This window comes from Necator americanus, chromosome II, assembly GCF_031761385.1.
Source record: "Necator americanus strain Aroian chromosome II, whole genome shotgun sequence".
NCBI lineage: Eukaryota > Metazoa > Nematoda > Chromadorea > Rhabditida > Ancylostomatidae > Necator > Necator americanus.
In genome coordinates this window covers 14,749,843-14,766,714 of record NC_087372.1, presented here as the reverse complement: position 1 = coordinate 14,766,714, position 16,872 = coordinate 14,749,843, and the positions used below count along the sequence as shown (strand labels likewise).

The 16,872-nt window shown below is 42.0% G+C and overlaps 5 protein-coding genes across 8 annotated transcripts; 2 read left to right on the top strand and 3 right to left on the bottom strand.

Annotated features, from left to right (window-relative positions):
- Positions 1 to 2,132: 2,132 nt before the first annotated feature.
- RB195_017872 (uncharacterized protein) lies at positions 2,133 to 10,668 on the top strand (the record flags this gene model as incomplete). Of its 2 annotated transcripts, XM_064185063.1 has the most annotated exons (12): positions 2,133 to 2,159; positions 2,275 to 2,295; positions 2,574 to 2,728; positions 5,003 to 5,106; positions 6,624 to 6,725; positions 7,330 to 7,487; positions 7,543 to 7,647; positions 8,183 to 8,296; positions 8,501 to 8,642; positions 8,710 to 8,842; positions 9,700 to 9,799; positions 10,594 to 10,668. In XM_064185063.1, the coding sequence occupies 12 exons, from the start codon at positions 2,133 to 2,135 to the stop codon at positions 10,666 to 10,668; spliced, it is 1,236 nt and encodes a 411-aa protein (XP_064040943.1). The 2 variants fall into 2 exon arrangements, with proteins under 2 accessions (XP_064040943.1, XP_064040944.1); XM_064185062.1 differs by lacking the exons at positions 2,133 to 2,159; positions 2,275 to 2,295.
- A 360-nt stretch (positions 10,669 to 11,028) lies between these two features.
- On the bottom strand, positions 11,029 to 11,931 carry RB195_017871 (uncharacterized protein; the record flags this gene model as incomplete). 2 transcript variants are annotated; one of them, XM_064185060.1, is made up of 1 exon in its annotated part: positions 11,029 to 11,931. In XM_064185060.1, the coding sequence occupies one exon, from the start codon at positions 11,929 to 11,931 to the stop codon at positions 11,029 to 11,031; it is 903 nt and encodes a 300-aa protein (XP_064040941.1). The 2 variants fall into 2 exon arrangements, with proteins under 2 accessions (XP_064040941.1, XP_064040942.1); XM_064185061.1 differs by having other exon boundaries at positions 11,029 to 11,814.
- A 315-nt stretch (positions 11,932 to 12,246) lies between these two features.
- Positions 12,247 to 13,326, bottom strand: RB195_017870 (uncharacterized protein; the record flags this gene model as incomplete). Its single annotated transcript, XM_064185059.1, has 1 exon — positions 12,247 to 13,326. One exon carries the CDS (start codon positions 13,324 to 13,326, stop codon positions 12,247 to 12,249), a length of 1,080 nt encoding a protein of 359 aa, XP_064040940.1.
- Positions 12,247 to 13,754, bottom strand: RB195_017869 (uncharacterized protein; the record flags this gene model as incomplete). Its single annotated transcript, XM_064185058.1, has 2 exons — positions 12,247 to 13,643; positions 13,697 to 13,754. The coding sequence occupies 2 exons, from the start codon at positions 13,752 to 13,754 to the stop codon at positions 12,247 to 12,249; spliced, it is 1,455 nt and encodes a 484-aa protein (XP_064040939.1).
- On the top strand, positions 13,662 to 16,683 carry RB195_017868 (uncharacterized protein; the record flags this gene model as incomplete). 2 transcript variants are annotated; one of them, XM_064185056.1, is made up of 9 exons in its annotated part: positions 13,662 to 13,844; positions 14,204 to 14,341; positions 14,866 to 15,033; positions 15,144 to 15,311; positions 15,370 to 15,500; positions 15,787 to 15,922; positions 16,000 to 16,163; positions 16,223 to 16,321; positions 16,506 to 16,683. In XM_064185056.1, 9 exons carry the CDS (start codon positions 13,662 to 13,664, stop codon positions 16,681 to 16,683), a joined length of 1,365 nt encoding a protein of 454 aa, XP_064040937.1. The 2 variants fall into 2 exon arrangements, with proteins under 2 accessions (XP_064040937.1, XP_064040938.1); XM_064185057.1 differs by lacking the exon at positions 13,662 to 13,844 and having other exon boundaries at positions 14,231 to 14,341.
- Positions 16,684 to 16,872: the final 189 nt, after the last annotated feature.

Here is a 16,872-nt window from a genome sequence, read left to right as displayed (position 1 = left end):
AAACTGAGAAATTGCGACAGATCAATCAATGACACATTCTTCGACGTTGTTCCTCACATCGCTCCATGCGTTTTCAAAGCTTAACAATGTCATCCCTCCCGTCGTTTTCCTCTGCCTTTTCCATGCTACTTGATGCCATTTTTGTTCTCTTTTACGTTTTTCGTAACACATTTTGTGCATTTCACATAAACTTAACGAGCAAACTTTTGGCTTCCTTCCTACCCCGACTGGATGTGAAGAGGGGAATATGTCAAAAATTGTTTCCTTTCTCTCATTTACACTCCATTCTACTTCCAAAGGAAAACCAACCAATAAAATTTGAAAAAGAACACTTTGTAGAGCACAAATATTTCTCTGAAAAGAATACGCTCATTTATTCCTCCATAATCGCTATACTACCGTAGCTGCTCCTTGTCGGTTGAGTTACGCAGTCCTTCGTATGCTCATTCGGTCCTGCTTAAAACCAGTTCTATGAACATAAATTCTATGATCTAAAGACCTGTTTTCTTGGATCTTTTTGGATAAAGTTTTCCCTACTGTAATGTCCGCAGTTCAAAGGTTCTTTCGCCTTTCTGAGAGTGGCTCAGATAACATTTATGGGGGCTGAAAAGATCAAACATTTGTTCGACTAGAACGTGCTCTCCACGTTTCACTACCAAGCACAAGTCTCTTACGATGGCGCTGGTCTGCATACTATAAAATGTTAACATGTTTGGATATCTCCAGGAAGAGCTACGATTAAGGGGTGTAGATTATGACTGCGGGCATTTTCACGCTCTTTTGTAACTACTATCGTAATTGCAAAAGTGAAATTACGGTCATTATTACGAAGGATTTACACCACTTGAATAGGTCGATGGAAAATTTTGTACATCTGTTATTTTTCTCGAAAAGAGTGTATCAACACAATCCATCATGCAACTGAATTTCTCTCCGTGAACCATGAAGGTCTCGCTGAGGTCTCGATTCGTTGCTACCGACTCAGTGCTCCTTCCTGTGTGTGAGTGGTGTGTGTCTGTCCAGATGCACTTTTGACGCTTCTAAAACATGCCCTCGATGTGTTTCCCTATTCCAGACGGGTCTGCTGCAGCATTATGAAAAATGCATCGGATGATTACGTCAGGTTGAGATGATGTGATGTCCCATACGACGTGCGTTTCAGAGAAATGGAAGGATAAGCATGATTAATATGAAGCAATTAGAACTAGTATTCTACGCTAGCTTAGAGGAATTTCCAGAAGCTCTTCTCATGAATTACGGAGGAGTCATCAGGACACCGTCAGCTGAAATTTCGTTCGAATTAAAAGTTTCATTTTTATAGTAGAGTTTTTCTAGATTTTTTAAGTTAGTTTTTTTTTTACTTGAAATTCCATGCTTCGACTTGTTGCTGGAAATAAGCTCACATTTAGAAAACCATTCTATTTTAATAATAACTAGAATTATATTTTTAGTAAAATTGTACCGTAGACGCCCGAAAGTGTGATCTTACACCGGTTATTCTCACCGTTACATCAAAAGCCCTTGATCTTTGTGTTGTGTACAGTCGTCGAGCGTACGCGACCACTTCATCGGGGGACACAACACAGAGATCAGGAGCTGTTGTATTGCGATTGCAAAGCACAGCCGCCACAGTTGCTGAGCAGAATTTGGCGAGATTCTGCAATTTTTGACCAGAAGAAAGATCGATTTGTTCTTGAAGGAATTGTTCGAAGGAACGGCGGCCGAAATGCGGAAGTAATCCCAGGAGGGCCCGTGCAATTGGCGAGGAGACGACGGACCGCTTGGCGAGAAAACGTGCTCCACTGCCATTCCGCTGGATCCGCATTCATTCGTCGATCCACCTCCTCTGCAAAAACTGCATCGATTTCGCCCAAATTCAATGGTTCTCTCCGTCCGCGATGTTTAAGTGTTGATGATGGCTGCTCTGCTTCGCGTGTCCGAGAGAAAAGTCCGCTTTTCTCTTTCGACGGCTATTTCCTTGTAGCAAACTTTTAATGTGGGAGAGCTGTTGTGTTGATGTTTTTTATTTACTTCTATTATATTTCATTTCAAATATGAGCCTTGTCATGTTCTCATGCTTTTCCTTCCTTTTCGCTGTATTTTATCACACTTACTCGTCTTATCTATGCGCGATGGACAGTGTGGAATGCAAGGAGATGGTTTTTTTTTTTTGCAGTATTCTTGGAATACGACTGCTAACCACTGCTCTCTAGTGCCTTTCCTCAACAATCCCAATTAGATGTCGATTAGAAGTAAAAAAAGAAAGTACCACAGGAGAATCTGCCTGTTTTAAAGGTGCGCTTCAATCGTTCTTTCTTCTTTCCATTCTTTATGTCTTAGCTTGCTTTTTTGCTTTTTTTTTCTTCTTTTCATACGTAAGAACTTGTTTTGGGAGGCTTTCTCTTGTTTTCTAGCCTACCATGAGTCTGATATTTCCTGTCTTTCCCGAAACACTTCGTGACTGTTCTTGTGTTATCTTGCAGAGAACACTTAGGGCGTATATCTTATCACCCACATCACGAAACTATTTTTCATGCACTCGGTAGGTTCGGCGTTCTTATTTTCATGTTCAGATGGCTGGCAACCAGGTGACTACACGGGTATGCTTCGCTGTGGATGTGGAAGACTTGGGCCCATCTGACTTTGTACTCGTCACCGGTTCCCCGGTATCACTCGGTCAATGGGATCCTCTTAAGGCAATGACGCTTACACAGGATGCCGACAGACCGTAAGTTTCATCGTTATTTTTTTATTATTGTCCAAGATCAGCGAATGCCAGGTGTAAAAGTGACGAGCAACTGTCATGAAATTGAATACCTTTTTCCAGTGAAAATTGCATAGGCGAGGTTTCGTGGGATGATAATCAAAGGTGAAAAAAACAATAACTTAGAAAAAAGGAATGAATAGACAATGGATTTTGCATGCAAATTATTTAATGCCTCAACAAAGAAGGAATCGCAGTCAGTAGATTCGCGTCAAATTGATTGGCGTAAGCTATTCACATAGCTAGGCATCCAGACTAGTTTCTTTGCATTATTCAGTCAGGAATCTCATCTTGCCTACCGACGGCTGCGTTAAAAGCAGCGAAATCACGAAATTGTCGTGGTGAGGAAATCTCAGAGAAGACGTAGATCTCGGGTTGTAGATGACGTAAGCGGACATGGGCCTGCTCAATTCCCCTAGTCTTACTTTTAAAAAAACGGCGTAAGAACCGCTTTAATTCCTACGAGGTACAAGAGTCAGAACGCGCACCCTTGTACACGCCCGGTATCCTCAGCAGCCTTTTCAATGGTTTTACTTGGGTGTATTGGCGAGGAGATCTCACTGACCTTTGACCACTCGCTTGTGAACGCGAGGTGTGCACAAGCATGGTGCATTGCAATTGAATTCATAGAAAAGAAAGTTTTTCACGTTTTTAGCTTAGGTGAAGAAGAGCGGAACCAGGTCCGTTTTTATAATCTACAACACGAACTTTACGTTTCTCCTGCAGTTTCCGTACCATGTCAATTTCGTGATACGCTGCCTTTAAGTGCACTTCTGGAGGCGAGGGGAAAGTTGCATGTCTTTCCTTATTCGTTAGTTCCAGTTTTGTTTTGTTTTTCTGTTTTGTAGATACTGCTGCGCTTGAACACAATGTTCTACATACAAAGGAAGGGAACGGAAATGGTAGCATGGATGCAGCTGGGGCGAATTAAATTTGTTTTTTTTTTAACAAAACGCGCATCTTGGTGTTCAATGATTTGACACTTCGTCACCCGCACATTATCTTTGAATAAAGCATTACAATAACGAGAATTGTGGTATACTTAGAATAAAATGCTTATACCAATTTTGAGGTAAATGAATGTTGAAAGTCAGCTACTTCTCCCACCATTGCATCTGTTTTGATACCGCTAGTTCATTCATTTCGACAGAATTTGTATTGTAGTCACTCAGTCAGCTGTTGGTAAGCAGATGCCAATTTCACTTTACCAAGTAACTCATGCGAAAATGACATGAACATGAGTAAGTGTAAGCGGCTGCACTCGAGACGCTGCTGTAGAGCGTAACGGTTAGGTTTGCAGGAAGAACCTTGCTAGCCAGCATCTACCGTTGCAGTTCGGGATGGCCCCATAGCGATTCCAAAAGCCAGCTCTACCGCGCCGCTTCGAGCGCAGCTGCTTATGGAAGTGCACCGTCTTTAATTTCTTCGATTTTACTATGAATTCGTGTTGATGTTGTCTGTATAGTTACTATCGAGTCAAAAAGATGTCTATCGATAAAGTGCAGAGCTTAAACTAACTTAATTAACTAACTGAAACTTAAATATGAATGTAAATCATTTTACATGCTGATTGGGCACGAAAGTTTGCTGCTGAGGCTCTTTTTGCGTTCCATGTAGCAGATTAGATGTTGTTTTTAACAAGTAGATATGCATACCCAAACAGTAGCCTCTTGTTACATGCATCTCAGTCTTTGTTCAAAATGAAAAAGTCGCAAACGAAGTTACAATTTTTGCAATATTTCCCTTTTCAATTTGACGACAGTTTCTCGCTTTTAAAACTGGCATCATTGATATTTTCACTTTCAATTCTTGTCACGTTCATTGTGGAAAAGGCTGCTACTGTGTAGCCGTTATGAAATAAACATAGCATTCGTTACAGCGCTTGGGAACAAGTATCGATTGCGATTGCGCGGCTGATATTGCCGAAGAGGCGGCTTAAACGCTCAAAAAAAAGAATTTTGAGAATGGACAGCTTTTATTCTCGCTAATTTAGTGCCTGATTTCTAGGGCAAAAGAAAATACTATGGGCGTCATTTTCAACTTCGCATTAAGATATTCCGTAAACTGTCATGTCGGAGGCAGTTTTTCTTTGTCATAAGATGTTTGTTTACGACTGTTACACTTTGGCAGCTTCTTCCGCATAGATTGCAACAGCTTAAAAGCGAACAGCTCTCTAAATGCCGCTCTTAAACACATAGTTTAGTTGATGGTGGTTTCTCGTGTATGATCGTATTTCAGTACTCGTTGGCGTGGTTTCGTGGACACAACGGACGATCTTGTCCGTTTTCGCTATTTCGTTGGATACTTTCTGTGTGGCGAGCAGGGGCAGCGTCTAATCATAGGTGAAGCCGTGTCCCACTCCGTAACCATAGTCCAAAATCCACACATAAATTGAGTGTCGACGTCGTTAGAAGTGAGTCTTGCACGCTGATGCACATTGTGTTGTACACTGTCATTGTGACGCTCGACGACACTCTTTGATATGCCACCTAGTTCAACTACAGCTGCCAGGTCATAGTGGCGCTTGCTTCGAACTAGTAGATTTTATCGAGAGTTCACCAGAGGGCTCATTGGCCGGTGCTTTCTTCATCCTGCCCGGTACTACTTCACCGGAATAAGCCCGTGCTGATAGGCGTAAGACAGATTTTTTGATGTTTTGTATGCTTTTTGTAATTGATCCTTCACCATTCGAGTGTCCACCATTATTGAAAGAAGATTTTGCCGATGCAAAGTCGTAGCAACTTATTCTTACGCAAAATCAGACAAAGTTTTCGATTATTATGCTAAAGGTTCATTCCCCCTTGAGGCTACAAATGTCCTGTTCAGGTATTGCGTAAGACTATGTTTCGATTATGCTTCTACGAAATCTTCGCATTTTTCTGAGAAATCTTTTTGCTTTGTTCACTTTCCTAAATTCAGAGTTTGATTGCTTGTTGGCTTTTACATAGTTTCATCCTCCTACGTCACCCTCAATTTTTGGGAACACAATAATGAAACATCTCCTAGATGACAATGTTTACAATGAGAAGGATTTATTGACTCGAAACATAGCAGTGAACACGCGAACACCAACTTCAATATTATTACAAAGAAACCTAGTGATTTCCTAGCTGCTTGCTTTTAAACCTAAAATATTAGTTTATTATCTCATTCTGAAGTTCACAGTAATAGTTAATTTCACTATTAGTGAAAGTTTTGATATTAGTCTTAGAATATTTCGGAATGTGGCGCTTTTTAGTCTAGATTTTATGTAACGTCTAAGTTGACAAGATTGCTTTTGGTGTCATCGTTCAGATGGACGAATTTAAATTAAGTGACTCTGTGAACAGAAACTTTCCAACATTTTCTTGGCTTCCTATTTTGAGGTTTCAAAAATGGACAAGTTTGGACTCTGTTCTTAAAGATACACTTTTCGTGTGAACTGTCAACTCATCGGAAGACAATTCAGACAACGCTCAGCTCTGGCAAACTTTCAAAAATAGATTCTGGAAAGAAAAAAAAAACGATGGGAATAAATTCTTCGCTAAGCTTTGCTCACTTCTGACTCACACGTCTAGTTTTTTCGAAGCAGTGAGGAAATCTGTGCACTCTCGGCTTTAGATGCATTTCCTCTACTGATTACACACAATATATGAAAACATATATCCCATCGAGTTTACGTCTTTTAAAAATTGTTTTTATTCATTTGCCAATTAAACTTGAGTTTTTGTAAATCTCCGTAATAGTTGAACTACATAGTTCTGTGCGAACCAGTGCTCACTTAGCTCTTCTGAGCTATAGTATTTCCTGTAGATTTAGTGTAAATATCTAACTTTGTTGTTGCTGCTGCTTATTCTACATTTTATATGTTCTCTTACAGATAAATGGGAGTCTTTTCTACATCCGCGTTCGTGTCTTGTCAAAGCGGAGCAGAGGGGTACAGTCTGCAGAGCCAATCATGTTGATCTTTTCGGGTATTACGGTTGGTTTTAAAATCTTGTTGCCTTACATATCACCCGATTTTGAAGCGATTTTCAAACGGATTAGAGGGTATCACTTATTGTGAATTCAGTGTTCGGATTTCACAAAGATGTGAACCCAGGTTAGTCAGTGGAACAACCACTCGTCATCTACATTCGTAGATCGAAGCGGACTTTTTGAGTCGCGTAGAAGGCTTTTTCAGTGCATAGGGGACCAGCGTATTTTTTGTGATCTCTGAATTGAAGATTAGTTGATAGCGAATGTGAAGAAAATGTGGTAAATTCAAAAGTACCAGGAGCACTGATGATTTAATCATCACGGAGAAGAAACATTTAGAAAAATGTTCATGAGATGAAGAATGAAAAAAGTTCAGGACTTACCTTGTCCTATTCTATCACCACTTGTTATTTTTCTTTTATGTGTTTTGAGTGTTTTACGAGAGTCATTTTTCACACTGACAATTCCTAATGGAAGGCTTAGTGTCGTTAATAGTCGTTATCTCATTTCGGTGCCTCTTTGTCCCTCCTCTTTTTTTACCTTTAAAGTTTTAGTTTAAAATTATTTCTTATTTTTGGCCTTTTCTTCAGTTAGACTTTTCATTTTAGCCGGACGTAAAGTTGTCTCGGAAGGATGGTTGCAATACGATGATGAGAATCAAATTCTTCTTCGTCTGCACGGAAATGCTCTAAAATTTTACAAATCAGCCAAAGAACGCAAGAACTGCACGGTTAAAATAAATCCAATGGATGTGCGGCGTCGTTTGGTAAGCTATAGAAGAAGAAAATTTCGTGTTTCTGCGATTTTTTTTTCTACTTCAGAGAAGCGGCGCTCAAATAAACTTTAGCTATGGAGTAGATGAGGAGGACGATGAAGATGATAACAGTGCGGAACCGTATCCAAGCCATTCTTCCATTTCTGTTGCGGTATGTTTTTGCATTTCATTCACAATAAAAGTCAACTTGGTCAATTACTCAGCATTAGATTTTGATATTGCGTCTCCCACACATTGTATTAAGATTTCTTCTTCCTGATATGTAGGATCTACGCATTCCATCAACAATCTACTCAATTTGCATCTTTGGATTAAATAGCGTAGATAAAGTCTCATATAGGTCTAGGAAAGGATTTTTAAAATAGTGCATTCAGAGAGCGGAGAGGACATTGCTATTGTTCGGAGTCTGCAGCTTGAATTGATTTTAATTTCAATTTTGAGGAGCATGGTAAAGCTGTGCTCTAGAATCTTGTGGAACTTCAGTGTTCACGGCTCAAGAATTTCTACATTTTGTTCTTTTTCCTACTCTTTTTTGGACTTCCTAATTCAATTGCGTCCGTATTGAAAATAACTAACGGTTCTTTAATCTTCTGCTCTGCTATTTTTTAAAAATACTTTGAGATTTTATCTTGAAATACGTAGATTCTGACGATCTGATTCAAATTTATGGTCTTTCCAATATTTAGGTCCTGTCTGACAAGAACCCAAAATTCAAAAACCAACCAGATGTCGGCATAACATTCAACAATAACAAGGACTATGTCGTTTATAAGACTCACTCCGTTGCTGTCGAGTTCCTGGTAGGTTTTGCCTACTAGGTTTTTCATGTGAGAAAGAGCGAGTATGCTGCTCATTAATTACCGTGCTCACTTGATATATCTTTTACGCTGTGGAATTCTCTCTTCCATGCCGCACATTTTTATTCGCATTCTTTACTTCGATAGTCTTGAGATACCAGCTAGTTTATCTTTACTATTGTTGTATGTAAAGCTTTACTCTTCTAGGCATTCTATATCGAGATCTTCTCCGAGGAAGGAAAAAGGATTGGTGCATGCTACGCGCTCCCATCATCTTTAGCCGATTCATGTGGCCAGTCGCAACTTCCTTTCATCAACTCATCGGGAAGACCGATAGGACAAATTACTGGTAAGTAGAAGTTTTGAAGGATTTTTTAGATACTTGATTGGTAAGATTGTTGATTAATTTGTTTCAGTGGAATATCTCTTCGTGCGAAATCTTCGCAAGCCTATTCCTACCCAAAATATGGAGGTTTCATACAGCAGGCACTGGAAAAAGAGAAACACCATAGAAGTTGGGCATCGTGGAGCGGGAAACTCGTTCACAAAGTATGTTTTAATTTCTTAGGATACGAAATGATTAGATCTTCATTCATATTCATATTTCTGGGTCATCAAGACCTCTTCTTACGAGAATTCAATTAAGAAGGTTATTAACTAACACCAGCCTGAACGTCCGGCTAAAGCCGGACATCAGGCTTTTTCTGGTATTCGCTTCGCTCGCCTTCAACAAGAAATAACATCAGCGACATTTTTTTTTGTAAAATTAGAATAGTTTTTTATCAACGCTTTCTTCAATTTTTTCGACTGGAAATTTAAGTATAGATGAAAGATTTTAGGGGTTTTCCTTAAAGGCATCACCCCACAAACCGGAGGTGGTAGTATTCATATATGGGATAGTAGATTATAGAGAGAATTCCGTCCATTTATTCCTAATTGCTGTAAAAAATGGCTCGGAAGATACGGCTTCGAGCGTTTCGGCGCGCTATTTTCTAAAACGAGTTCGATTGGAGTGCGTCAGTTGTGTGCACACGCCGCATATTCCGGGCCGTTTTCTTTTTACGCCAATTAGAAAGAAATAGACGGAATCACCCACCTCTCCATAATCTACTTTCCCGTATACGAATACTCCACCTGAAATCCGTGCCACCTCAGATTCGTGGGGTGATGCCTTTAAACGAAACACTTCTATATTTAGGGAACAATCAAACTTGATTTTACATCTATGTTTCTCTCAAACCTCCCCAATTTGGAAACATTATTCAAAGTATGAGTTTTCTCCGTTCTCAACTATTAGCAAAGAATGATGTGCTAACAGTAAGGAATCGCATCACCCATATCGAGATGGAATCGCATCACCCTTATCTCGAAGGATAGACTCAATGTTCAACTATTTCCCTATTCAGGTTCGCCATGGCACGCGAAAACACCATCTACTCGCTGAATACTGCTGCACAACATGGTGCAGATTATGTGGAATTCGACGTGCAGTTAACGAAGGATAAGGTAACAGAACATGTTCTTTCCTTCAAAAAGATCAGGAGAATAAAAAATAACTGCTGAGAGAGAGCTTAATGTCGAAAATTCGCTGCACTCGTTTCTGGGCGTTCGTTTTTCTTTATTAGTTTCGCTTACGTACTGCGAACGTCGTTTCCTTGTTCGCTTTGTTTCACTTCATTCATTGGATGATTCTCATCTTTTCAAAACAAATTCTTGTCCTCGTTAGCCAAGTCTTTGTAATCATCGCTGTACGTAACACGAAATAGCACTGCTCTTTTCCACTTCACATTTGAAAACCTTATTTGCAGTTTGCTGTGGATTGCGAAGTGTTTTATTCTAGAAACAAAAAAAAAAACAAGAATAGGGCATGTGAAGTTACAAACGTTATTGAAGTACTAGCCTGTACGCTTTTTTTTTTAATGTTCGCTTCGCTCGCCTTCATCGATCAATGAGAAGTAACAGTAGCTACATTTTTATAAAATTAGAATTGCTTTTTTTCTATCAACTTTTCCTTCACTTTTTTAACTCGAAAATTTAAGCATAGATGACTTTAACTCGAAAATTTAAGCATAGATGAAAGGTTTTCCTTAAACGCTCATTTCTATATTTGGAGAATATGTTTCTCTCAAACCTCCACAATTTGGAAGCATCATTTGAAGAAGTTCGAGTTTCCTCCGTTTTCAACTAATAGCAAAGAATGATGTGCTAACATGAAGACGTGAATATCACTATCGTAATGATAAAAATAACGTTCTACGTCAGATCGCGTAAACTGTTGGCTACTATGTGTTGTATTTAAGCAACCGTTCGTACGTGCGTTTCCTCTTTTTGAAGAAAGGATGTTAGCAGCATCGGGAAGACATGCTGGGAAATAGATATGCGAAGGAACCACAGAAATCCATTCTTCCGCGTTGTGGATCTCCCCAATCCGACGCAGTGAAACCCGTCTCTTCTCTCTCTATAGCTTTGGCACCGGCGCATCATTTCGACCCCGTGGGACCCGTCCTACCCCATTTTACATTTTACAGCTATCTGGCTCCGGAGCACGAATTTGACGTCGTAGGACCCGTCTCATCCAATTTTACCGCGTTGGGGCTCCAGCGCATCAAACCGGCGCCATGGTATCCGTCTCCCTCTCTTTTTGGGATTTCTTGACTGAGACACGCACATACACAGACGCGCGCACGTGACAGAATACGCCCATTACTATACAGGATACTTACTTACTTAGATACTTAGATGGCCCGTCTTCGCTGGACGTGTGGGCCCGAGCATCTCTTCCACTCGTTTCGTTCCTTCGCCATTGTCATCCAAGATGTTCTCAAGCTTCGTGAGTGACGTTGACGAGGTCCTTGAGCCGTATCCAGCTGAGCTCTCGGCTGGTCCATCCGTGCAGCGAACACGTCACCCCATCTCGTTGGCGGTCTCCCTCGGGGGCGTTTAGCGCCCTTTGGGATCCACTCTAGCGTTCTTTTAGTCCATCTATCGTCGATTCTTCTCATGATGTGACCGGCCCATCTATGTTTTGCTTTCGATACATATTCCACTGGGTCGCGAAGACAGGACATTCCTCTTAAGTCGGAGCTACGAAGACCGGCAAGGTGTTGTGTGCGCCGGTTAAACTTCAGGAGACATCTCTCAAGACCTCTGTGGGTAGTAAGTAGCTTCCTAGACGTGGCCGCGGTGTCTGCCCGCGTCTCCGCTGCGTAACAGAGCGCTGGAAGGACTGTCGAGTCGAACAGATGGGCACGAAGATCTTGGTCCGTCAGTTGGTCCGTAGCTTCCCTGACGGCTGCGAATGCTGCCCATGCTGCTCTCATTCTTCTATTCAGTTCTTCCTTCAAGTCGTTTTCCATGTTCATAGAACGTCCGAGATATACGTATGACGGAGTTTCCACGATTTGGGAGCCTTCAAGTTGTACTCCTCCGTCCTCGCAGTGGGCGTTCTTCATGAACTGTGTCTTCTTTCTGTTTATTCGTAGTCCTATTCTCTTCCCTGCTTCGTTCAATTCGTTGAGCATCGTTTCTGCTTCATTGGTACTGCTCGAAAAGAGAACGATGTCGTCCGCGAAACGAAGGTTCGAGAGAAATCTTCCATCAACACGTATGCCCCTTTCTTCCCAGGATAGTGAATTCATTATCCATTGCAATGCAGCCGTGAACAGCTTCGGCGATATAGTATCGCCCTGTCGTACCCCCTTTCCAATGGGTATGGTGAGAGGGCGGTGGAAAAGCTGTATCCTAGTCGTGCATCGATCGTAGCAATTGGCTAATGTCCTCACATAGGACGCGTCCACACCTTGATCGACCAGCGCTGACAGTATTGCATTCGTTTCTACGCTGTCAAAGGCTTTCTCATAGTCGACGAAGGTTAGAACAAGGGGCAGGCGGTATTCCCGGCAAACCTCTATGACCCTCGACACGGTCTGGATGTGGTCCAAGCAGCTGAACCTCTAGCGGAATCCAGCTTGTTCTTGATGCTGGGCTTCATCCAGCGTCCTAGATATGCGTGTGAGGATGATCTTGGTAAATATTTTGTACAACACGCTCAGCAAGCATATCGGATGGTAGTTCCGAAGGTCCTTTCGGTCACCTTTCTTATGGATAAGAACGGTTCGCGAGGTCTTCCACTGGTCTGGGATCCTTTCTTTCTGAAGATAGGATGTCATGTGCGCTGCTAAGATTACATGAAGCGGATGGCCGCCAGCCCAAAGAAAGTCTGCTGATATAAAATCAGGTCCGGGGGCTGTGCCAGGCTTCATGCTCTTGATAGCGACTCGTACTTCCGAAGGGAGAATCCGTGGTGGAGCTTCGCCAGTGGGGATGATTGGGCTTGACACAGGAGTTGATGAACGGAAAATGTTCGAGTAGAATCTCTGCGTAATAATTTCCATCTTACGATGAGATGACATGCGAGTCCCGTCTTCGCTCAGCAAGGCTGCTAGCGGAATATTATATTCGCGAAGATCCCTGCGGCACTTCTTTAGACTCTTTCTTCTTTGTGCTGCTTCTAGAATCTTCTTCTGCCTGTACTTCAAAAGATCCTCCTGCAACGCTTTTCTGCAGCTAGTATTTGCTACTAACCGCTCAATGTGCGATGCATTCGGATCAAGCCTCAAAGCCCTTCTTCTTTCCAACAATTCCTTGGTGGTCTTCGAAATTCGATCCAAGTTTGTCGTGCGCGGCTTCGAGGCATGTTCAGCACAGGCTCGTAATCCTCTGAGCAGCATCTCGTAGTCCACGTTTGGGTCCTCCTCGATGTGCCAGTCATCTTGGGACAAGAAGTCCTCGAGTATGCAATCGTCGTAGATGACTTCTTTTCTCCTTCGTTGCCGATAGCAGATGTTCTTTTCCATCGTGGGGCTAAGCCGTATTTTCGCACGAAGGAGACGGTGATCAGAACCACTACAAAAGGATGGTACTACTGAGACGTCAAGTAAACACCACCTCCGGTTGGTGAGTATGTGGTCGATCTCCGCACGAGTCGCGCCATTGGGCGATTCCCATGTCCACCGACGATGATCTTTTTTCATGAAAAGAGAGTTCCCATTAAAGAGGCGAGCAGCGGACGACAGCCCGGCGAGACGATTGCCATTTTCATTCCGGTCTCCTAGTCCAAATCTTCCAATCCTGTATTCCTCTTCTGTGGCCTTTCCTAGTTTTGCGTTGGAGTCCCCGACAACGAATTCGTAGAAGGACTTCTCGTTGCGGACTACTTCCTCCAGCTCCTCGTAAAACGCGTCCAATTCGGAATCATCACCTGCTGATGTTGGTGAATAACAGTTGATGATACTGATGGAATTTGGCGCAGAGGGCGGAGGCGAAGAATGGCCAGACGAGGTGACAGGATCTCGTGAGAATCGACGAGATGGACGACAGATGGGTGCACAACAAAACCAACACCGCCTACATTTCGCGACGGAACCTTCTCTCCACGAATGACGAGTGTACCGTCATTCATCTGTCGTACGTCGCTCCTTCTGCACTTGGTCTCCTGCAGAGCAATCACGTGAAATTTGATACGCTCTGCAGCTCCGAGAAGGGCATGCAGGTCAGCGTCTGTGGAAACTGTTCTCGCGTTGTAAGTACACAGTCTGAGACAGTCTCCATGGCGAGTCGTGCGTGTGTCGCCTTGGTCCAGAATCAATGATGTCCTGAGCAACCTGAGATTTTATCGCCTCTCACCGGTCGCCATACCGTCCGACGTCTGAGACGGCAGGACCCAGTGTGCAGGGTACTGAGACAGTGAATATGCTGGAGTGGCAAAGAGACTTTCTCCCAAACTAAGCAGCTATGCCACGGCGAGCTTAGCTTTCACCACAGGTCGTCGCCCAATCTATATGGATCAGGGAACCACCTTGCGACATTTTGCCAAGATGGTGGTGAATCTTAGCAGTGGTTTACTCTTAGCTAGGCTTCCGATTCCGAGAAGTCGGAATGTCGGATGTGTCGAACTCCTTCTCAGCTTGGGAGACCCTGCCGGAGGACGAACCTCCGCTGTACATCGCAGTTCGACGCCCAGTGTCACCTCCACGCCACTATGAGGCGGTAAACCGTTGTGGAGGTTATACAGGATGATAGTTTGCAAATTTGGAAATATACATTCACATAAAAGTTCATTTGCCCTCAATAACACATGAGTTAAACTAACTTGCCTTATCAAAGCCAAGATGCATGCCCACATAGGTTTGGACAATTGTGAAGAGGTAGAGTGCTCGCCTATCAAGTGCATGTCGATGGTTCGGCATCTCATCGGTGCAGACTTTTGCATCATTATGGAGAATTTTCGTGACACACAGGCAAACACACACACACACAAACGGACTAAGTGCGTTATTATATAGCATGGCTATACCGTAACTATGTCGTGCACATAATATTATTGTGCTAAATCTCGTAAAAACGCAATTGCATCAGTTGGAAAACATATGATGGAGCCTCCCTAGTCAGCCATTTGTTATTTTCGTAGGAATTGGTTCTCTTACAATTTTTTGAAATTCCAGACATTTTCTGGGATTTCTTCCTAGCTATCTGCTTGTTATATTTCAGCCTAAACCGAACTTCTTTTTTAGGTGGCGGTGATTTATCATGACTTCCATGTGCTTGTTTCTGTGGCGAAGCGTCATTCATCTGGTATCCCGGAAGTTCTGCATCCGTCTGACATGCACAGTGAAAAGCACATTGATTTCCACGAAATTCCAGTTAAAGATCTGAAATTGAATCAACTGAAGCTTTTAATGGTAGGTTAGGTGATGCCCTTCTTTTAGCCATAGATGTAGCTCAATGGATCCTGCATTTTTTCTCTGGTTTTCTTTTCTCTTCTTTAACACTATTAAATCTCCATTTACAGCTGGATCATGTTAGCTTCCGTCAAAAGAAAGAGAATGTAAAGAAACTCGTCGAAGATGGTGATGAAGAAGAGGACTTCAAACCGTTCCCAACATTGGTTGAAGCGCTGACGAAAGTTGATGTAGATGTTGGTTTCAACGTTGAAGTGAAGTATCCTATGATGCAAAGTGTAAGGACATTTTTTCGTTGATATCTCACATATCAATATGATGATAATTTTATTTGAGAACGGAGAACACGAATGTGATCACTATTTCGAGCGTAACGAATTCATAGACGTTGTTCTGGCCGATCTTCTCAACAACGCAGGCAGTAGGAGAATCATGTTTTCCAGCTTCGATCCAGATATTTGCTCCTTGTAAGTCTCTTCCTACGACAAAAATCGCCGCTAAAGCTGTCAAATAAGTGTTCTTTTTTGCCGATTTTGTATAATATGTTGTAGTCCGCTATAGTCTGTTATAATAAAAAACGTTGACTAGTTTGAATCATTTAAACCGAAAAAAGCTAGGATTATTATGAAATTTTAGCTGTTTTTTAGCATCATAACACAGCATCATTTTTTGGAACTTTTCTGAACTTTGGAACTCTTGCTCATACTCATACCCGTTATTCATGTGGTTGTAATTCACTTTTATACTTTCCAGAATATCCATGAAACAGAATAAATACCCTGTGCTGTTCCTTTGTGTTGGAGAGACGCAACGCTATACTCGATTCCAAGATCAACGCAGCAGTACTAGTCTTACGGCAGTGAATTTCGCTGCTGGGGCTGATATTATGGTGCGCGAAGTTCCCCGTTATAAGAAATCTAGACTTTCTTGTCATGAAATCACATCATTCTACGAAGATGCTTTCAGGGTGTGAATTTCAACTCAGAAGATCTTCTCAATGATCCCTATCCAGTCAAAAGAGCTAACGACTTTGGTCTAATCACGTTTGTTTGGGGAGATGATCTAGATAAGAAAGAAAACATCAATTACTTCAAAAAAGAGCTCGGTGTTGACGGTCTGATCTATGACAGGTTAGTGGTACGAGGTGCAGTCCAGATAATAAGTCTTAATCATCAATGTCTCTCTTCAGGATTGGTGAAGATGAACGCCGTAGGAACGTGTTTATTGTGGAACGCGAGCAGAAACGTGCACTCTTCAAAATGAGTTCAGGAACAAACACCCCACAAAGGTAAGCTATTCATAACTTTCCTTCCTTAATTTCAAAAGTGCTAAGCTAATCTGAGAGCTTAATGATTGCCTAGCTTTGAGTTATATGTAGTCAACCTTGGAACGTAATGTTCACTGTTTTAATTTCCGTTTATTCGTTGTTGTTGTGTTTTTTTGCTATGCAAACGATTTCTCTTTTCTCATAGGACCATCTCTCCGCTGGGTTCGAACAGTTCCCGTTCTTCCCTGGACGATGCTTTGATGCTGCACGATCATGATCACGATACCTTGAAGAGTTATAAAGGAGTTCCTGTAGAAATTTCTGGTAATGCTTCTTTAAATGGCCTGGATGTTGCTCCCACGGTGCAGGTCACCCCCTCTTAGCTTTTACTGTTCGGTCGTGGAATTCTTCTTTACATACGCGTAATGTCCACGATACATATTTGCCTTCCAGTACTCACTAGTTGATTCGGATTTGTTCCTATTTTCTTTGGTTTCTTGACTTTCATTTCGGTGTTCATCCGATTTTTACGAGCGCTTATCGTTTTAGGGACGGAATTTCTGTCCAATTAG